This window comes from Pectinophora gossypiella, chromosome 2, assembly GCF_024362695.1.
Source record: "Pectinophora gossypiella chromosome 2, ilPecGoss1.1, whole genome shotgun sequence".
In the NCBI taxonomy this organism is placed as follows: Eukaryota; Metazoa; Arthropoda; class Insecta; order Lepidoptera; family Gelechiidae; genus Pectinophora; species Pectinophora gossypiella.
The window spans coordinates 1,168,549-1,187,889 of NC_065405.1; the positions used below are offsets into that span (position 1 = coordinate 1,168,549).

The window sequence follows — 19,341 nt, forward strand, 5'->3', positions numbered from 1 at the left end:
TTAGACACCTAGACACAAAGAAAAAATTAAATCGAAAAAGAATCTGTCTCGGACGGGCCTTGAACTCGCAGCTCTTGTCAAGCCTGGACGAGCATGTTAACCATTACACTACCGGGTCCTCCTCTTGTCCATGTGAAATTCCTTCGATCTTCAGATCAGACCGATCCAGATCGCACGACAGGAAGACACGCTCTTCCCGACTTAACAAGAGCTGCGGGTTCAAGTCGCGCCCGAGTCACAATTTTTTCAACTTAATTTTCTCTTTATGAGTTTCCCTAAGCACGGCTGATTGCTATAAAACAAAAATCACCTAGACACAGATCAATCATTCCTTTCATCTCCAGATAAATCGCTCAAGTCTTACCTATTATAGTCATAAGGTTTTACATAGACTTCATTTGCTGCATGAGTTCCTCGAGCGACAGTTCGGAGGCGGCCACAGCGCCACCTGTGCTGGACTCCGGCGTACTATTATCTACGGGAATGCTGTATGCAATCTGGAAGTCAGACAATGGTAATGAGAGGTCATCAACTGGTCGGCCATGTAGTGAATGACATTCGAGGTATTCTAGTTAATCATATTAAAAATAAATGTGATAAATATTTATTAAAACTACCACAGAGTAGGTAACTAATATTACGCTTGGCGGCTACTAGAAACGGCAACCTATTTTTTTTTACATATAAATAGCATTACGCTTATGTATCCTCGAATAGTTATGCAGATGTGTATAATAGAAATCTAATATACACTCTTCCTCGCCAGCAATGTCCTATGTGATGTTTTTTGGCTTACAAAATTGTCATTTAGTTCCACAAATTATTGGTTATATAAAAATAATTATGTATTTTCTTTGTAATTAGTACTGTTAACGGCAAAACACATTGAAATAAGGCAACTTACCTGTACACCGTCAACTAAATTCAAATTCGTTACGTCCTCTTCTGGCACATGTTCGTCTACTAAACTGATACCTGAAATCCAATCAATATTTTAGCATAAAACAATTTAGTCTCAATTGTTATTAAATTCATAACGGGTAAGGCATACAAACGCTTAAGGTATACGAACGATTAACGTATAGAAACGGTTAAGGTATAGGAACGGTTAAGGTATACAAGCGGTTAAGGTATACAAGCGGTTAAGGTATACAAGCGGTTAAGGTATACAAGCGGTTAAGATATACAAACGGTTAAGATATACAAACGGTTAAGGTATACAAACGGTTAAGGTATACAAGTGGTTACAGCAACAAGCGGTTAAAGTATTACGCAACGAATTATTATAACGCTATGAAGTTACAATACCGATTTCCTATTGGTAAAACGGTAGCGTAAGCTTAAACGCTTGTAGACCTTAACCGCTTGTAACCTTAATCGCTTGTAGACATTAACCGCTTTCAAGCCCCGATACCAACCCCATTCATTGTCAGCATGTACGGGCGCGGTGTCTTCCTTCACTTCGGTGGCTATTTCCACGACGGGTTTAGCTTTGAACTCTGCCTGTCGCGCCCTGCAGTGGCTATCGTCGCACTGCGGGTTTGGCTGTAATATACACCACAATTGTGGGTAAAAATCGTTAAGACAAGTTGATTTTAGAGTGGATTGATCGTAACTGGACCAAGTTTATAAAAGGGTGTCTTGTGTGTAAAATACGACGCTTGTATTTGTTTATCAATGATCTGATTTGGAAAAACATACAAACCCTTAAGACATTCAAGCCTGATTTACCTCATCCCCCGGCGGCCAACTTAGTCTATTAAAGCCGTTATAGAGAAAAACGGCGAAATAAGAACCTTTTTTACGTTTCGCGTACAGTCACGACCTTTAATATGTATTATACAATTCGGTACCACGTCACGTTAACTTTTTTGACAAATTGAACTGTAAATCTCACTAAATGTCAAATATGTTAGTGCGACAGAGTCCTAAAGTGGGTACATTATATTGCTCGTGACTGTACGTTATATTTTATTTCCTTTAATTACTCGGTAATACACATAGTTATTAGTTGAAACTCATTAGGTACTCCCCTATACTTAGATTGCCTTTTTTTTTTCAAAACTAGTCAAGTAATTGTTTCACAATTATTCGACATAATGAACTCCCCTATAAACGAGACGATGTAATTGTTATATGTATGTGCATTAAAGAATTATTCGTTGATTGACTGAAACTTACCTTCAACCCCATAGTTGGGAAGAAATCAGTGAGTGCACTGTATCCCAAGTAATGGCTCACTGTTCCAAATTCTAGTAAGTACTTCAATGTGTTTTGAACTGAAAAGAAAAATCAACCATTATTTTAAGCTTGACAGTTGTAACAATAAAATATGTCGGATATGGTAGTTTATCAATTTACAATAATTATCTAGTAGATTTTTTTTATCAAGATCATTTTTAATTATTTAATTTTTACAAAATAAGAATGCGATTTTTTATCCGTGTATTACAAGACTCGAAATACTGGCGGCCATGATTGAGCTTCGTGTGACGTCACATTTCACAAAATAAACAAAAGCATATTGTCATCGTTGTTAGTTTTTTAATGTGCAAACTCACCTAAGAACCCGGCAACGATTCCCATGGTGGTGGGCAGACTGGCGGCACACACTCCCTCCCTCTTGAGCGTCCTCTCGTCAATCTTTGACGCTACTACCAACGGCGGAGCGCACTGGAAATAAAACGTAAAGTATATCTTCTCTATTTTTATATATGCTTCTGCAATTACATTGTCATCATCATTATCACCAGCCCATTAACGTCCCCACTGCTGGGGCACGGGCCTTCCCTATGGATGGATTAGGGAGATCGGGCCTTAAACCATCACGCGGGCCCAGTGCGGATTGGTGGCTATTAACGACTGCTAATGCAGCCAGGACCAACGGCTTAACGTGCCCTCCGAAGCACGGAGGAGCTCGAGATGAAAACTTTTTTTTTGTGGTCACCCATCCTATGACCGGCCTTTGCGAAAGTTGCTTAACTTCAACAATCGCAGACCGAGCGCGTTTACCGCTGCACCACCGAGCTCCTCAACATTACATTGTATTTAGGAATAATTATATAGCCGAGTGATGAGAAAATAGGTAATTATCACGTTAGAGCTGTACAACGCCATCTATATTGTTTTTGGTGAACGTAGCCTGGAGAGTTCCTCATTGTAGATGCAAAATATAAACCCGAAAGCATCAACATTTTGTATCCTTAACATTTTACCAAAAACTAGTTACCACTCACAGCAAAGCAGGCAGTTTCCCCGGGTATGATGAATTGTATGTGCCCGGAGACAGCGTTCTCACTGACTCCAGACTCGAACCAGCGCTGGTTGAGTTCGTTGCACGCCGTGTTGATCGCCATGCGGGCCTCGAAGTTGTCCACGCAGCTCAGTACTAGGTCCACAGGGCCCCCAGTTAGGCTGCCCTTGCTTTAAATAAAACATTGTATTAAAAAGGTTGCTCGCGCGTGGAAAACGCAAAAGGGGCGGCCCAAAGATACCTGGTGACGTTCGGTTGACAGAGTTAAAAGCTCTCGGCATATCATGGGAGCAAGCTACAGGGGCTGCAAAAGATCGCGAGGAGTGGCTTTTCAAACGGGGAGCGCCAGTTCGAACCCACCGGACTTGCACCAATGAGTTATTGATCATCATCAGCCAATTAACGTCTCCACTGCTGGGGCACGGGCCCTCCCCTATGGATGGATAGGGAGATCGGGCCTTAAACCATCACGCGGGCCCAGTGCGGATTGATGGTTATTAACGACTGCTAATGCAGCCGGGACCAACGGCTTAACGTGCCTTCCGAAGCACGGAGGAGCTCGAGATGAAAACTTTTTTTTTGTGGTCACCCATCCTATGACCGGCCTTTGCGAAAGTTGCTTAACTTCAACAATCGCTGACCGAGCGAGTTTACCGCTGCGCCACCGAGCTCCTCGATGACTTATTAATTTACTTTAAATGCATTTTTCACTAACACAATTGGCTCGACCATTATTAGACGGCGATACGGCTCACCACCTGTCACGTTGGTCTTACAGAAAGCTTGATGAGGTGTGGGTACTTAGTTGATCTTGCGATGGATGTGCCTCTAACTACCCTATTGCAATATCGGTGAGCATATATTATGCTGTATTAAGTTCTGGTTCTAACAATCGACAGTCAATCTCTATTGCAGTGTGACTAACAGGAATGGGGTCTTTCTCATGGTATCACTGGTCTACTTCTTCTCTCGTGGGGGTCGTGAGATCAATGACCGACATCAACAACCCTGGTGTCAGGGTTACCTACTTTATAAACACTGGTGTTACCACAGGGAATGAGTGGTGTGTTGTGTGTTTATCCTATGTTGCCTTGTGATACACAATTGCATAAGTTTCGTATACTGATGCAATAATCAATTAGTCAATTAACTAAGAATAAGGCGTTCTATAAATTAACTAAAATTAGCAATGATATTTTCTCCAAATTACGACAATAATAGTTATCTTATATTCTCGTTATTACATTAATTATAAATGAATTAACATACAAAATAGATAAGGAGTTGTGTTTCAACTTTTCAAGCACTAAATTTTAAAATAGGTGAAATGTTTATGCAATATTAGTTTCCAAACTATTATAACATGGCTTTATAGTAAAATTAACGTAAACGCCTTTTTTTTAATTACTTTCGGATGTGATTTTCATTAATAAAATGTTGTAATAGACAAGCTAATTTCAATCCAGATAAAAAAATGTGGTCTGAATTTTCACCCAGATAGAAATTAATTGAAATAAATCGAGATTTTTTATGAACAATTTTTATCAGAAAATCACATCCGAATGCGATTTTTTAAAAAAACGCTTAGGTTTTTTTTGCAGCTACAATATATGAACTTTTTACTAAGTCATTCCAAAAATAATCCCCACCTGATAGTGTCACAAAATTTCTGAAAGTTTTCCATGGTGGTGATGTTATAGTTGTATGCATCGATAGCAACATCGGGATTGATATTCTGTAAGGTGGCCGCAGCCGCATCCACCTTGCTGAGCCCAGCTTGGTGGGGCTGGAAGAACAACCGGTTCATGTTCGCTAGCTCCACTTTGTCATAGTCGAACAGGATCAGCTGAAACACAAATTATATTATATAAATAACATTATTATCATCTTCCTCCTGCCCTCATTCAGATTTCAAAGCTTATTAAATATCATCAATCTTGTAGTTTAGTTAGTAATTTTAGTTACATTCTACAGTTCTTTGAAAAAAATGAAATATTTTTTTTTTAAATATAATTGCTTCTTAGGTTTTACGGTTTTAAAGTATATTTGATTTGATTTGATTTTTTTATTGTGAGTAACAATATGGACTTGTAATTATCTGACTTTTTCTTATCGTTTCGATGGCATTTAGATTTTTTGAGACTAAATTTATTAAATGTTATGACCACTACAGTATGTAATATTATTATTTCATATTGATTTAATCTAATTTTTGTTCAGGCTTAAGCCACTCTTGGTGGTTACACCAGCTTTATAATTAACAGATTATTATGTAAAATTATTACTATTACAGGGGGTTTAAAAAGGCCACATCAAAGCAATATTTGACATTTCTTGACATTGAGCACTTACTTTTATATGTGCAAAAGTCAAATTACAATATTGCTTTTTAGATGAATTGCTTATAAGTGGTTTTTTTAGCACCCCAGTACAGTATGTATGTTTACCTTGCCAATTCCACAGCGAGTGAGCATCTCAGCAGTGACACTACCAACACCACCTACTCCAACCACGGCTACGGACATCTCCCTGATCTTCTCATAGTTCTCCACAATGCCCATACGCTTCAACGCCATAAGACGGCTAAGATGACAAAGTGAATGTTTTAAAAATGTGCAAATGTAGACAGTCTAGCTAAATCCTATAGGATAAGATTATTCTAGATTTATGATTTGATTAGGCAAAAGTATTTAGATCAGATTTAGATTGTCATAAATTTCAAATTTCATGTACGTATTCGTTCGTACATCACACATCTTGATACTTATTTTTCCTAACAATAATTTAGAAATTAATTATTTTTGAGCTAAAATGTAATTACAACTTTTACAAGATTGTACCTACATAATTGCATTATAAGTGCACATTAAATCATTAATAAACTAATGTAATATGTTAATGATATTTTAGAGAATTTCACTATGATTCATACTATCCTGATGGTAAAAGTTGTCAAACATATGCTGCAATGTTTTTCAACCGTTTTGACACAACAGCACAGTCAAATTCATCCACGAGATTTAAAAAGCATCGCTAGAGGTATATTAATTGTATTTATTCCAAATATTCCACATTATCTAGCAAGAAAACGCGGAATACCTGTAAGGATTGGAGTCGACAACTTCGGACGACATAACATCAATTTTCTGCCTCGCTGGACCAGCATTTCCTTGAGCAGCCGCTAGTTTAGCTTCAAGCTCTTTTATTTTCTTCTGCAGCTCCGCGACAGTGGCCATTATCAGTGATTTTCAACACAAAATATTAATAAATTCACTTTCACTGGAAAAGGGCCGAACAAAATTCACAGTAACTGTCACTTTGACATTTGCTTGCTGCCACGAATTAGTGATACGTTCACATATTGTAATAATGTGGATAAGAATGCGTTCAATAACCTACATACATTTCCTACCTGCACAGTATTATTCCTTATTGTATGCCTACACACAAAGTAGTCTCAGAAAAAAATAATCCTGTCAGTACCACTTGCATGACTTGCATCCTCAAATTGATAATTAATTGTGACCATACAATTGCCATACAATAATCCTCTATAAGCGAGCTAAAAAGCGAGCCCTAGGCAAAACCTTGGTTGACACAAAATGAATACAAACTTATGAGTACTTATAACTATGGGTACATGTTTGTGTATGTAACTAAGTTCATCACGCCCCTAACTTTTAATGGAGTGGACAACTAACGGCCTCTTCTGAATTATTTATTTGTAAAGGTACATACAGCATTACAGGGTATCCTAATGAGCTGTATGACGAGAAAATGTAATATAAACTATTGTACAAAATAAACAATGATTGAAAAAAAGAATAAGAAAACAATAAAGTTCTTGGACATTATCCTATAGCCGGCTTTTACAACTTCGCAAAACATTTTTTTTTTCATCGCTCCTAGTTTAGTAGAGCATCTCATTCATTACGAATCAAAAAACAAACTTTTGATTTCACAATCTGACATAAATTAGAATTTATCTTCTCCGGTGAGGATTACCATACAAACAAGTTTATAAAACTGTTACGAGAAGCCCTTCATATGCTACCAAGTTGTATAGTTATTTACACCGAAACGCCATTTATTGATGACGGACCATTTTCGCTTGCCAGTGTTATAGTCGTATAAGGTATCGTAAAAGTTTAGTAACGCGGTGCAACTGGCCAGTAATAGTTGGCTGCAAGTCGAAATACCGGGACTAGTTTAAAAAAGTTTTGAAAAAATATCGTGCGTTCGAAAGTGATTAGAAAAAGAAAAAAGTGTTCGAGCGGGAAAATGAATTAAAAGAAATATTTGGTTGAAATCGAAGATATTTTCGTAAATCAAGTTTATTTATGCAGTTCCTGAAATAATACTAAGTAAGTAAGTACTTACTAAGTAAGTAAGTAAGTAGTAAGTACTTACGTAGTAAGTACTATCAAGTACCTAAGTACTTACTTTAGACAGCTTTAATACGTCCCACTAATGGGTACGTATATAGAGTCAATATGCCAACCCTTTTGCCAAAATTCCATTAAAGAAGTCTAACAGATTAACTTTTGATACATGCTCACGACTATGCTCCTAATTGGGGTAGCCAGAGGTAAGTTCACCTTTGATTCATCGTATGATGAAATAAGTACCCACACCGCACCGAACTTTGTATGAGACTACTATGCCCTATCTACCCCTTTAGAGATTACGGGCGTGAGGTTATGCAAGTATTGATAATTTGACATGGTAGGTAATCTTCCAGTTCAGTGTCCACAGTTCAGTGTCCAGTGTTATTATTATTAAGGCCTACGGTTTCAACCCGTTCGTTTAGATCTACTTAAAACCAGTTATTCATCTGATTTTTGTAAATAAACTAATAGGAAACCACTTAATTTATACACAAATTATCTAAGTCTTATCTTAAATTTTATCTGTGAATAGCTGTATCGTCTACACAGACGCGTGTATGAAACAACTTGACTTATTGTAGATTTGCCGCAGATGGCATTAACTACTTGGCCGGACAAATGGGGAGGGCTAAAGTCTCTCACCCGGTACAACGTTTAAGACTACAGGCCTGAGGGTGCCCAGTTGGGCGCGAACCTCAGCTCATTGCGTCGTCTGAGAGGAAAAATATTTGAAAGAATTAATTGACCCTAGTGGGTCGATAGCGATAAGCGCTGATTGAGGGGAATCGTCGATCACGCCGGCGGGGTCGGTATTATCGGGGTCCTGAAGTGTTTGGTGCCGCGAGCTGATTGGCTGTCTCTATGGCTAGAGTAATCTGGTCGTCGGGATGAAGCAAGACGTGGAACAATCCATGGTCTACTTACCCCGATATGAAATAGGCGTGATTGTGGTAAATGGAATGGACCGCACCTTTAAGGGTCCTATGGCCTAGTTTGTGTGTTAATGTGATGGTTTACCATTGAGAGAATTACAGCCGTTGGTCCCGATTACTACATACTGATGTAAGTAGTCGTTACATGAGCCATGTCAGGGACCTTTGGCGGCTCAATAGTAACCAAAAGTAAAATACAATCGTAATTATTATTAAGTACACAACAATGTTAGAAACTATAAATTTATAACTATAAAAGGGTAAGTAAAACTGTGTAGACATTCGAAACAAAGAAAACTAAAACTATTTGACATATTCGATGGCGTCCCAAGACTACCAAACATCATTCTTAACACAAATTTGCTCGTTATAGAAGCATCAAGATGCAGCGAGCGACGACAAGCACCGAGCGCACCCCGCTCGTGCAGCCGACGTACATGTTTGAGTCCAGCATGTCACGCCGCTACCAGAAGCGCCTGCGCAACTTTCAGTGCGCCATTTGCGTCAGTCTGATGTGAGGAATTAATTGTTTTTTCATTCAATGTGTATTCGGCCACCTCTTAAATTTAACAGTAGTAGCAGCCTCCGTGGTCTAGTGGTTAAAGCATTAGGCTCACGATCTGGAGGTCCGTGACACTGTCCTTTGTTTGGTAAGGACATTAAGAAAGAAAGTAAGGAGATCCGTGCTTCGGAAGGTACGATAAACCGTTGGTCCCGGTTACTATCTTATTAATGTAAGTACTTATTTGTGGAAACGAACCTAACATGAGCCATTTCAGGTTCTTTTGGCGGCTCATAACGTTAACGCCAGATGAACCTCAACTAAGTTTAACCTTTTTTTTGACGTGACTGATTGTACGTAGATTTGCTGCAAATGACAATAACTACTTGGCCGGATAAATGGGGAGCGCTGAAGGCTCCCACCCGGTACAAAATTTAAAACAACAGGCAACTAAGGGTGCCCAGTTGGGAGCGAATCTCGGCACAGAGAGTGAGTCGATAGCCATAAGCGCTGAATGAGGGAAATCGTAGACCACGCCGGCGTCGGTATCGGGGTTCTGAAGTGTTTGTTGTCGCGAGCTGATTGGCCGCGTCTATAGCTAGAGTAATCGGGTGGTGGACGTTCTTCGGACGCCGAAACTTTTCAGTACCGTCCCTGAGCGGGACTAACTTTACCCACACTATACTAACTGTCCTTATTCTACAGGATAATCTTAGGCGTGGCTCTGCTGGTAACAGTAGGGTACGACCTCAGCGAGAACCTTAACGACGACAACGATACAGTAGCGGCAGACATACCTCAGACTGTGATCCCTGTACCCGCGCCGACTTCTCCTGGCGTGGGGAACTTGACGTTATCAGGTTAGTTTCTTATTCTTATGTTTAAGGAGAAGATGATTATGTATCCGAGCATATCATACTGCCAACAAAATAATACGATATTAAAACTCCAGTTACGGTTTAAGCGTCTTTTAAGAATACTGATTTTCAGCTGATTTTGAGGAAAGTCGCCTCTACTGAGGACGCCGGACAAAATCGAGGAAGGTTGTAGTTAACATCTTAGAGTAAGGGTGCAAGTCATCAAGTTATAAGCTTCTTCTTCTCTCGTGTGGGTTGTGAAGTGGATTACCAACCTCATCAACCGTGGTGTCAGGGTTACTATTGAGCCGCCGAAGGCCCCTGATACGACTCATGTAACGACTACTTACTTACATCAGTAAGTAGTAACCGGAACCAACGGCTTCCGAAGCACCGATCATCTTACTTTCGGCCAATCAGGTGTTCTGCCTGTAATGTCCTAACCAAACTAGAGATCACAAAGTGATCTTCCGGATCGTCAGCCCAACGCTCAACCACTGGACCACGGAGGCCGTTATTAACGAGCGGTCCCCACACGATAAGAAGAAGAAGAATAAACAGATAATTCGATATCATTGTTCTGCTGTTTCCGAGTCAAGTCATAAAGGAAGATTCCGTAAGTCTAATTTGTACCAGTTCTAAAGCCAAACAAAATATTTTATGGTCATTAGATTTTTTTAATAAGAAACCAGTCTAAATTTATGCTGTCCATGCGAATTTTCCGATGTATATTCTTCATTATTGTGCATCCCGGCTTGACAAGAGCTGCGGGTTCAAATCCCTTCAGAGTCTGATAATTTCGATTTCATTTCCTTTTTCTGCGTTTCCCTAAGGACGGATGAGGGGTATGAAAACAAAATCCTAAAAATATTACGTTTTATATCTATTCTGTTTATTTATTGTTATAAATTGTTGTACCTAAATCTATTCTGTTTTATCATTGTATCACCTTTCCACGACCACCTTTTGTACCTGTTTTTAATTTTGGCATTGTATAATTTTACATACATATATAAACTCACGCCTATTTCCCACCGGTGTAAGAGCAGAGACTATGGAATTCCATTTGCTTCGATCCTGACACACACCAAAATCTATATTAGGTAATGTGTACAATAATGAGTTTAATATATTATAATCTTGGAGTATTCAAGGCTAGAAACATTTACTAGTTAAGCATATCCTCCTTTAAGTCACACTGACATTTATCAACTGGTAAGGTTCTGTACTTATTAAAAACAAAAAAATCGACAGGTCGTCCCAAGCTGACGTCATCAGCTCGCCAGTTTCCGCCTGTAAGCCTGAACCTGACGGAAACTGCGCCGGAGTTGGAACCGATACTCAACTTGACGTGGCCTTTGGAAGGTAAGGATCTTCATTTAAGGATGACATACACTGCCCTGCAAAACTAAGTTTCTTTTTAAAATATTGAATTTCTAAAATAAAAAATGTCTTGTAGATAATTTTATATATAAGCTTTCTTTGAAAATATTAACCTACATATACATTAGCAACATTTCGAGACATTTTTATTTCGAAAGTTTATCTTATGTGCCTAAAAAGTTATTATAATTTTAAAAGTTAGTACTTAGTTTTGCAGGTCCGGTGTAGTACCTTCAATGAAAAGATTTTACGCCGTAACTAAACTAATCGGCACAGCAGAGATTTTTCAACTTTCCACCTTAGATCACAGGACTGTCTTTTGCTTGGCTCTACCCACCCTGAGATCGCAGATATTACACATAAAATGTTTCGATTTGAACTTCAAATACGAGTGACCGGTGATTCTGATTCTCCCTCAATCAGCGTTAATCGCAATCGACCCACTAGGGTCGATTAATTCTTTTAAATATTTTTCCTCTCGTACGACGACGCCCTGAGCCGTGGTGCGCGCCCAACTGGGCACCCTCAGGCCTGTTGTCTTAAATGTTGTACCGGGTGAGAGCCTTCAGCGCTCCCCATTTATCCTAGTAGTTAATGTCATCTGCGGAAAATGTACAATAAGTCACGTCAAAAAATAAAAAACAAAGAAAAAAAAGGTGATTCTGACGGACACTTCTATCGTTGCGTCATAAAGAAAGGACCCTATCTCACTAGGACACGCAAACATGCGGTATCGCCAACAAAATGTATGCAGTAGTATAAATTCTACCTCACCTGGATATCTATTTATTTATAGTACTTCAGGTTAAAGATAAATTGCTCATTAGTGTGTAGGCTAGATTGTTATATTAAGAAGCATATATTTTATTCTAATGCTTTATTTAAACAAATAAAAAACACCTGCATATTTACATTTGATATCTATCATTTCGACTAGCGTGAAATAGGGCGCTTAAACATCATAACGTAACATAACCTCACGACCATGGGAATCGAGACAAACCTCTGTGAAAACGGCATCATTCAAACCATGTACTATCTTAACGATTTAATGTAAATAATGTAAATTATTATAAAGATTTAATGTAAAAAAAATAATAATTAAAAATAATAAATTAGGATAGCTAGATGGATTAAGTACCCACGCGTCACCGAGCTTTCTGTTAGACCAACGTGATAGGTGGTGAGCCGTATTGCCGTCTATAATGGTCGAGCCAACTGTGTTAGTGAAAACTGGATAAATTTATAACTCATTGAATATTTTATATTTTTTAAATGTCTATGGTCCTGTTTCGAGGTTTTTCTTGCAGCTTCTTTTCCCCGGCTATACACGTTGTGAGAAGCTGCAGTAGTTTTAGGAGGACGAGACGTTCGTTATGAAAAAAATACGATGTTACCTAATGAATAAAGATATTTTATACTTGAATTTGATGCAAGTTTGGTTCACAACCGGCGCTCCCCGTTTGATTAAAATTAAAATGTATGATAAAATTATGTTGCAATCCATCTTTCAACATTATAATGGTACCTATAATTAGAATTCATCAGTTACAAAACATAGTTCAGATACGATTCGAGATTCTACAAAAATTGTTTTTTTTAATTCAACAGGCAAAAGTGGTTTACCTTGCACGGTATATCGACCGCAGTTACTAGATTTAGATGCCAACGTAAATACACATAATTAAATGTTATGTATAATTAATAAGGTTCGCTTTTCAAGTTTATCTGTATTTTAAAAATCTATAAAATAAACGCGGTAGGAGCGAAACTCGGTCACCTGTCTGACCATACTTATATCTATAGCCTTTATTTTTATTATTTATTATTAGGTAAATGCTTTTTCCTGACTGTCCGAAAAAGTAATTTATTAAGGGTAGTTTCCAACTAATCAAATCTGAAACTTTTTACTAAACATCAAAACACGAAATTACTATGGAATTTGTACGAAAAAGCTACCTGTGAAGTCATAGAAAATAAGTTAAATAGAAAAAAGATGTCTTTCGTCAGTTTTAAATCTGTATTTATTTAGTAATCAGACTTGCATAATTTATCTTTGATCTAGGAAACTAGCCAATGAGGGTTTCCTCACTCTGTTTTCCTTCATCATCATCATCATTATCAGCCGTACGACACTTACTGCTGGGCATAGGCCTCCCCCAAGGAGCTCTACGACGATCGGTCCTGCGCTGCCCGCATCCAGCGGCTTCCCGCGACCTTCACCAGATCGTCGGTCCACCTTGTAGCGGACCCACTGAGCGTCGTCCGACACATGACATGTTTTCCTTCACCACAAATAAAATTATTGTAGATAGATAATAAACAAAGACCGAATTGTAGTAAAATAATTCAAAAGTAGAATACTAATACCAAACTATAGTAACATTGTCGTTCACAAGGATAATTACGAGGACAAGTTCTACACCAACTCGGTTCTATTACATTGGCTAGGTATTCGAATTACGAAGGACTTAAACATACCGTCACGTTCGCAGGCCGACCACCATCCTCGTGGGTCGGTAGCCCGCCCACACCTGAAGCCATCTCCTCAGCCGTAGCCCAAGGGAAGAAAGCCTTGAAGATAAAGTCAGACTTGGAGTTGAAGAGGAAACCTTTGGTAAGGGATACACCAGCTGGTCGCGCGCAGCGAGCGGCCGCCACCGCAGCGTCTGTCAAACCCATGGCTGATGCTGCTTACGCCACCGAAGAAGCCACCAGGAGTCTTATCAACGGGTGAATTTACTTACATTTTAAACTGCACGTTTTCCGCTTGTACGCTTGCACTTTAGACTTTATTTTACTACGAATAAACTTTCCTAAAAAATGTTTTACGTTTTTACTACCTACTAACATAAACTCACGTCATAGCTCCCCATTTGCCCGGCCAAGTATATATTTCCATCTCAGGCAAATCTAAAATAAGTCTCAAAAACAAAGTTTGTTCCTTGCTGCAGCTAGAAATATTAAGTGCATATATCGAACAAAGATGGGACAGTTTCCGTCCTATTAGGCCAATTGAGCCGACCCATGCGACATGTCTTCTCATATTCGTAGGTCGTAGACATACTTCAATTGATTGCTATCTAAGTAGTAACATAACAAAAGCAGACGTATGACTATGTTCCCAATCGGGGTAGTCAGAGGTACACCCATCACAAGAGATCTTCACGGAGATTTCTGTTAGACGTAGTGAGTCGTAGCCGTCTATAATGGTCGAGCCAACTGTGTTAATCAATGACAATTGGATTGGTGCAATTCCGATACCGGGGCCGGGAATCGAACCGGAGCTCCCCGTTTGAGATGCAAGCCGAACACAATCCCTCTTCGATTTACGACAGCCGGTGATTAGGGTAGTTTCCAAATAGTCAACTCTGTTACTTTTTACTAAACGTCAAAGCACGAAATTACTATGGAATTTGTATGAAAAAGCAGCATAGAAAAACGTGACAAAATGTTGGACTTATTTTACGTTTTTCTTGATTAAAATTCATAAATAAGTTAAATAGAATAGTAGAATAGAGTAGTAGTTGTTTTAATTGTTATTTTTTACGTATTTAAAATATCCGAATACTTTATTAAAAGATTGAGATATGATAGAAAAAAGGAAATGTTTTTCGTCAGTATTAAATCTGTGTTTAGTAATCAGAATTTCATAATTTATCTTTGACCTAGGAAACTAGCCACATGTCGGGGATGAGGGTTTCCTACTACGTTTTCCTTCACCACAAATAAAATAATTGTAGATAGATTACTAAACAAAGACCGAATTTCTTCAAAATTAGAGTATTAATATCAAACTCTAACCAAACTAAACTGTTACTAAACATTGTCGTGAATTGTCTATGTCTAATGTTGTCAGGCATCTCATTATTATCAGTGTCAGTATTTTAAAAGTTGAATAAAGCCAATATTTTGATACTTAAATTCTTTATTTAAGTAAGTATTACAATTTAGACAATTCACGACATTCTTCCCGCCCGCTTAACGAATCAGTCTACTTAGCACATAATTCTGGAGGTGCCCAGGGACACGTATAGTCCGAATAGTACGGCGGTCATGAGCAATATAATGTACTTACCTACTTTAGGACTCTGTCGCACTAACATAATTTGACATTTAGTGAGACTTACAGTTCAATTTGTCAAAAAAGTTAATGTGACATGGTACTAAAGTGTATATAAAGTGTGTACATATTAATGCTCTTGACCGTACTACTTCCTCGGGAATCGTAGGTAACAATGGTCTGTTTTGTTTTTCTATTATTATTTTTATTTTTGTGTGATAGTTTACTTTTTAATTTTGTAATTGTAACTTTTTTAGTGTTTTTCATGTTATTTATAGTCTTATTATTCTTTTTTCATTCATTGTTTATTTTTGTTTTTTATATTGTTTTCTCGTCATACAGCGCATTGGGTTACACTGTGATGTTGTTGTACCTTTATAAATAAATAATAATAGACAATTCAAAAAAAGAAAAGAAAAGAAAAAATGTAAGATGATTCCGTGCTTCGGAGGGCACGTTAAGCCGTTGGTCCCGGCTATTAGCCGTAAAAAAACCTCCACCAACCCGCATTGGAGCAGCGTGGTTGAGTATGCTCCATACTCCCTCCGGTTGATTAAGGGGAGGCCTGTGCCCAGCAGTGGGACGTAGGTATATAGCCTGTTTATGTATGTATGTTATGTAATAGACAATTTACGACAAAGATACTATACATCAATGATTAATACCGTAAGTATATCGCTCTTGTCCATCGATCTATTACCAGTGTGAAACCCAATACGCCGGATCAACCACGATACTTTATCCGCCCTAGTTTGGCTTCATTTCGCCGGCTACGTACTTACAGCACTCAACTGGAATGTGGACATTTTGTTTTAAGTAGGTATAGAGAATAATAGGTACCTTTGGCAGCAAAGCAAGCAAGCAAACGTGCTTTGACCATACAAAATGATTTATATGTGAAACACAGGTAGAGTAGGGTGTTATACATAATATAAGTTGGAGCGCTGTGATCTCCCAGTCGGCGTATAAATATAAATTAATTAAACATTAATATTATAAACGAATTAATCATTAATTAAAATTCTCTACTAATTATGCATGCCATATATTTTTTACATTATTAAAGATATTTTGGCTTTATTTGAATTATGTAGGTCCATATTTGCTCACATAAAATTCTAAATCCTATTCTTTGCCTAACTACCTGTTTGTGCTCATAATAATCACTCTTCATAATTTTATTTTTCATATTCTTTTTATACATATATTTTTATAACTACCAATGGAGCTCATAACCGTTAGTGATCATATTTTTTTTATTAATACTGTTACTACCAAGAACCAGTTAAAGTTATAATATTTTTTTAGAATTTTTTCTTCATAAAATTCAATGATTACATTGGTTTAATTTTTTTTTAAACTGTATTCTTTAAACATAGTAATTTTAAAATGTTCGATTTAGTAATATTATAACAAAAATTGTTATATGAAATGTGCGTGAACCGTTGAATTACTATGGAAGCTGGATTTTTAACTTTTTTTAGAATTATTATGAGTTTTGACCATCGTATAAACAAATATATTAAAACAAATATTCGTTAAAACGATGTGTATAATTAGTGATATTATAAACAATGATTATATTTTTTAATATTTAGTTTTAATTTTTTTGTGAAGAATTATCATTATGACTTTAAATGGTACTTACGAGAAATATTTTTGGACATCCGATCATAGGAGTTGAAAAGTTATGTTAGACAATGCGCACATGAATAATGTCCTTGCGTTTGCCCTGTCAGGAGCCTTTGGCGGCTCAATAGAAAATCTGACACCAGGATTTATGACTCCGACCATTGATCTTTCAACATGGGCGGATTTGGAGGGGGGGGCGAATTGGGGTGGTCATGGTTGGCCACTGCTATTTTATCTAATTCTCTATGGAGATAGGTTGTCTGCGACCAGCTTTTATGCACCAGGCATAAAAGCTGGATGGAAAAGAAAAGAAAAATACCTAGGTATAGATAGAACGGTAACAAGGTAGTTTCCATATAGTCAAATCAGTTAATTTTTAGCGTAAACCTCAATCAATGTATAGAACGATTCTGGTTAGTGTTAACTCATATTATCTAACAGTTGTCAACCAACAAGTGTTTATCACACAAAGTCCATTGTGTAGTGTAATAAACTCTTAAGACTAACTTACGTACAATAGGTACCTAAGCGACCCCAGCTAATGTGAATCGGTACAGAATCGTTCATTTCTTTGGAAATAGTTATGTAAGTAATTGCTTCCAATAACCAAATTATTATTCAATAACGAAATGTAGTGTGTGCAATCGTTTTTAATAAACTAATTGGAGTCATTAGTTTAAAAGAGTAACGGTAAGCTTCGCTGCACACTATCCCCGATACCGACCCCGTCGGCGTGATCGACGTTTTCCCTCAATCAGCGCTTATCGCTATCGACCCGCTAGGGTCGATTAATTCTTTCAAATATTTTTCCTCTCAGACGACGCCATGAGCCGAGGTTCGCGCCCAACTGGGCACCCTCAGGCCTGTTGTCTTAAACGTTGTACCGGGTGAGAGCTTACAGCGCTCCCCATTTGTCCTGCCAAGCAGTTAATGCCATCTGCGGCAAATCTAATGGTGGAATGAATGTTACTCTAGTATTTTTGTGTCTCACAGAAATCTCATCCTTATTACCTAATGTGAAGGTTTGACAGGTCCGATTTTTTACAGAAGCGACTGCCTATCTGACCTTCCAACCCGCGAAGGGAAAACTAGCCCAATGCAGGTTAGGTTACATTCCTCCTATAAATGCATTTCTCGGGAATGTGGGTTTCACAGAAATCTACCGTTTATAAATTACTATTTCTATTTTTAAGGCGAATAAATGAATTATGAACGACAGCAAAAATGAGGTTATCATTTCTTTTATTTAAAGATTTGAGTGCGTTTGACTTCAATCCAGGCTGGTCTCCAGCAGCGATGTGGTCTAAGGTGAAGCACGCAAACTCAATAGTGCCTATTCAGTCTTGCCTTGAAAATTCCGAGTTATGATGTATTATTTATTCTTTAGCAGTTCGCGTAATGAAGGAGGAAGCGAATCTAGCGGTTCGAAGGGGAGGAATGTCGACCACATATGGATGGAATTCCTCCCCGCGTCGTATCGTCTGATGGTGGAAAGGTACAGGTGGAATCAGCTCGTGCAATTCCTAAAAACACTCACCGAAATGCAATCTTTAAAAAAAACAAAAACACGACATTTGACCCGTATACATGCATGTGTTGGAATTGCACAATATTCGTATATGTTCGTCTATGTGGTCTTATAAACACATGTGCAGTTTTATTTCAGAATTCCATAATAGTCACTACATAATTCCATAGCTTATCCACACATAAAAACAATTTAAATAATAATTCCATTAAATAAAATTAGGGAAATTACAGGGGATATAGGTTAGGGAATAGTACAATTTAGAATCTAACATTGTGTTCAACAAAATATTACTTTTTTTAGAGACAAGATTTTAATGTCGGTATTTTCTTAAATACCTATTTTTTTTACTGTTTAACCTATTTACAGGTCATCATCATTAATTTAAGAGCCACGTTCTTGTTCGTATTGCATTCTCCGTGCTACGGTACTTTTTAGGGAAAAATAGGGCAGTGGTTCCCCTCTTGCCTTACACCCCACAGTACTCAGTATGTCGCAAGTGTGATGGCGCCCAGAGTAGGTAGTCTATTTCAAAGCCATACTAAGTAAGACCCCTGTCCTCCGTCTCTAAGTAGTACTAACAGTTAATGCTGCCCTCTGTCAGGTACAAGTAAAATATTGGTCTTAGAATAAACTAACGCAAACTCAGTCGACACGTCATGTTAGTCACACTCCAATTCATCTAATCCGCTTCTAGAAGTATCCTATTTCATTCCTACCTACATACTTACTCTTATTTATGTGACGAAACTTATTTCGAAAGCAAGTTTTAAGACGTGTCTTTATAAATAAACAACTAAGAG

The 19,341-nt window shown here is 37.9% G+C and overlaps 2 protein-coding genes across 2 annotated transcripts in view; one reads left to right on the forward strand and one right to left on the reverse strand.

Annotated features, from left to right (window-relative positions):
• Positions 1-249: 249 nt before the first annotated feature.
• On the reverse strand, positions 250-6,576 carry LOC126373829 (ubiquitin-like modifier-activating enzyme 5). The gene is made up of 9 exons (XM_050020167.1): positions 6,353-6,576; positions 5,701-5,836; positions 4,903-5,099; positions 3,237-3,423; positions 2,562-2,673; positions 2,182-2,279; positions 1,419-1,545; positions 905-975; positions 250-497 (listed from the first exon to the last, which is right to left on the reverse strand). Exons 1-9 carry the CDS (start codon positions 6,487-6,489, stop codon positions 384-386), a joined length of 1,179 nt encoding a protein of 392 aa, XP_049876124.1. The 5' UTR covers positions 6,490-6,576; the 3' UTR covers positions 250-383.
• Positions 6,577-7,421: 845 nt separating this feature from the next.
• The window catches only part of LOC126373628 (peroxidase-like), a 44,330-nt gene continuing 32,410 nt past the window's right edge, over positions 7,422-19,341 (forward strand). Inside the window, exons 1-5 of the mRNA XM_050019834.1 lie at positions 7,422-7,617; positions 8,947-9,087; positions 9,781-9,935; positions 11,187-11,297; positions 13,811-14,048. Of these exons, the coding sequence (XP_049875791.1) occupies positions 8,957-9,087; positions 9,781-9,935; positions 11,187-11,297; positions 13,811-14,048 (635 nt within the window). The 5' untranslated portion in view covers positions 7,422-7,617; positions 8,947-8,956. The remainder of the gene's footprint in view (positions 7,618-8,946; positions 9,088-9,780; positions 9,936-11,186; positions 11,298-13,810; positions 14,049-19,341) is intronic.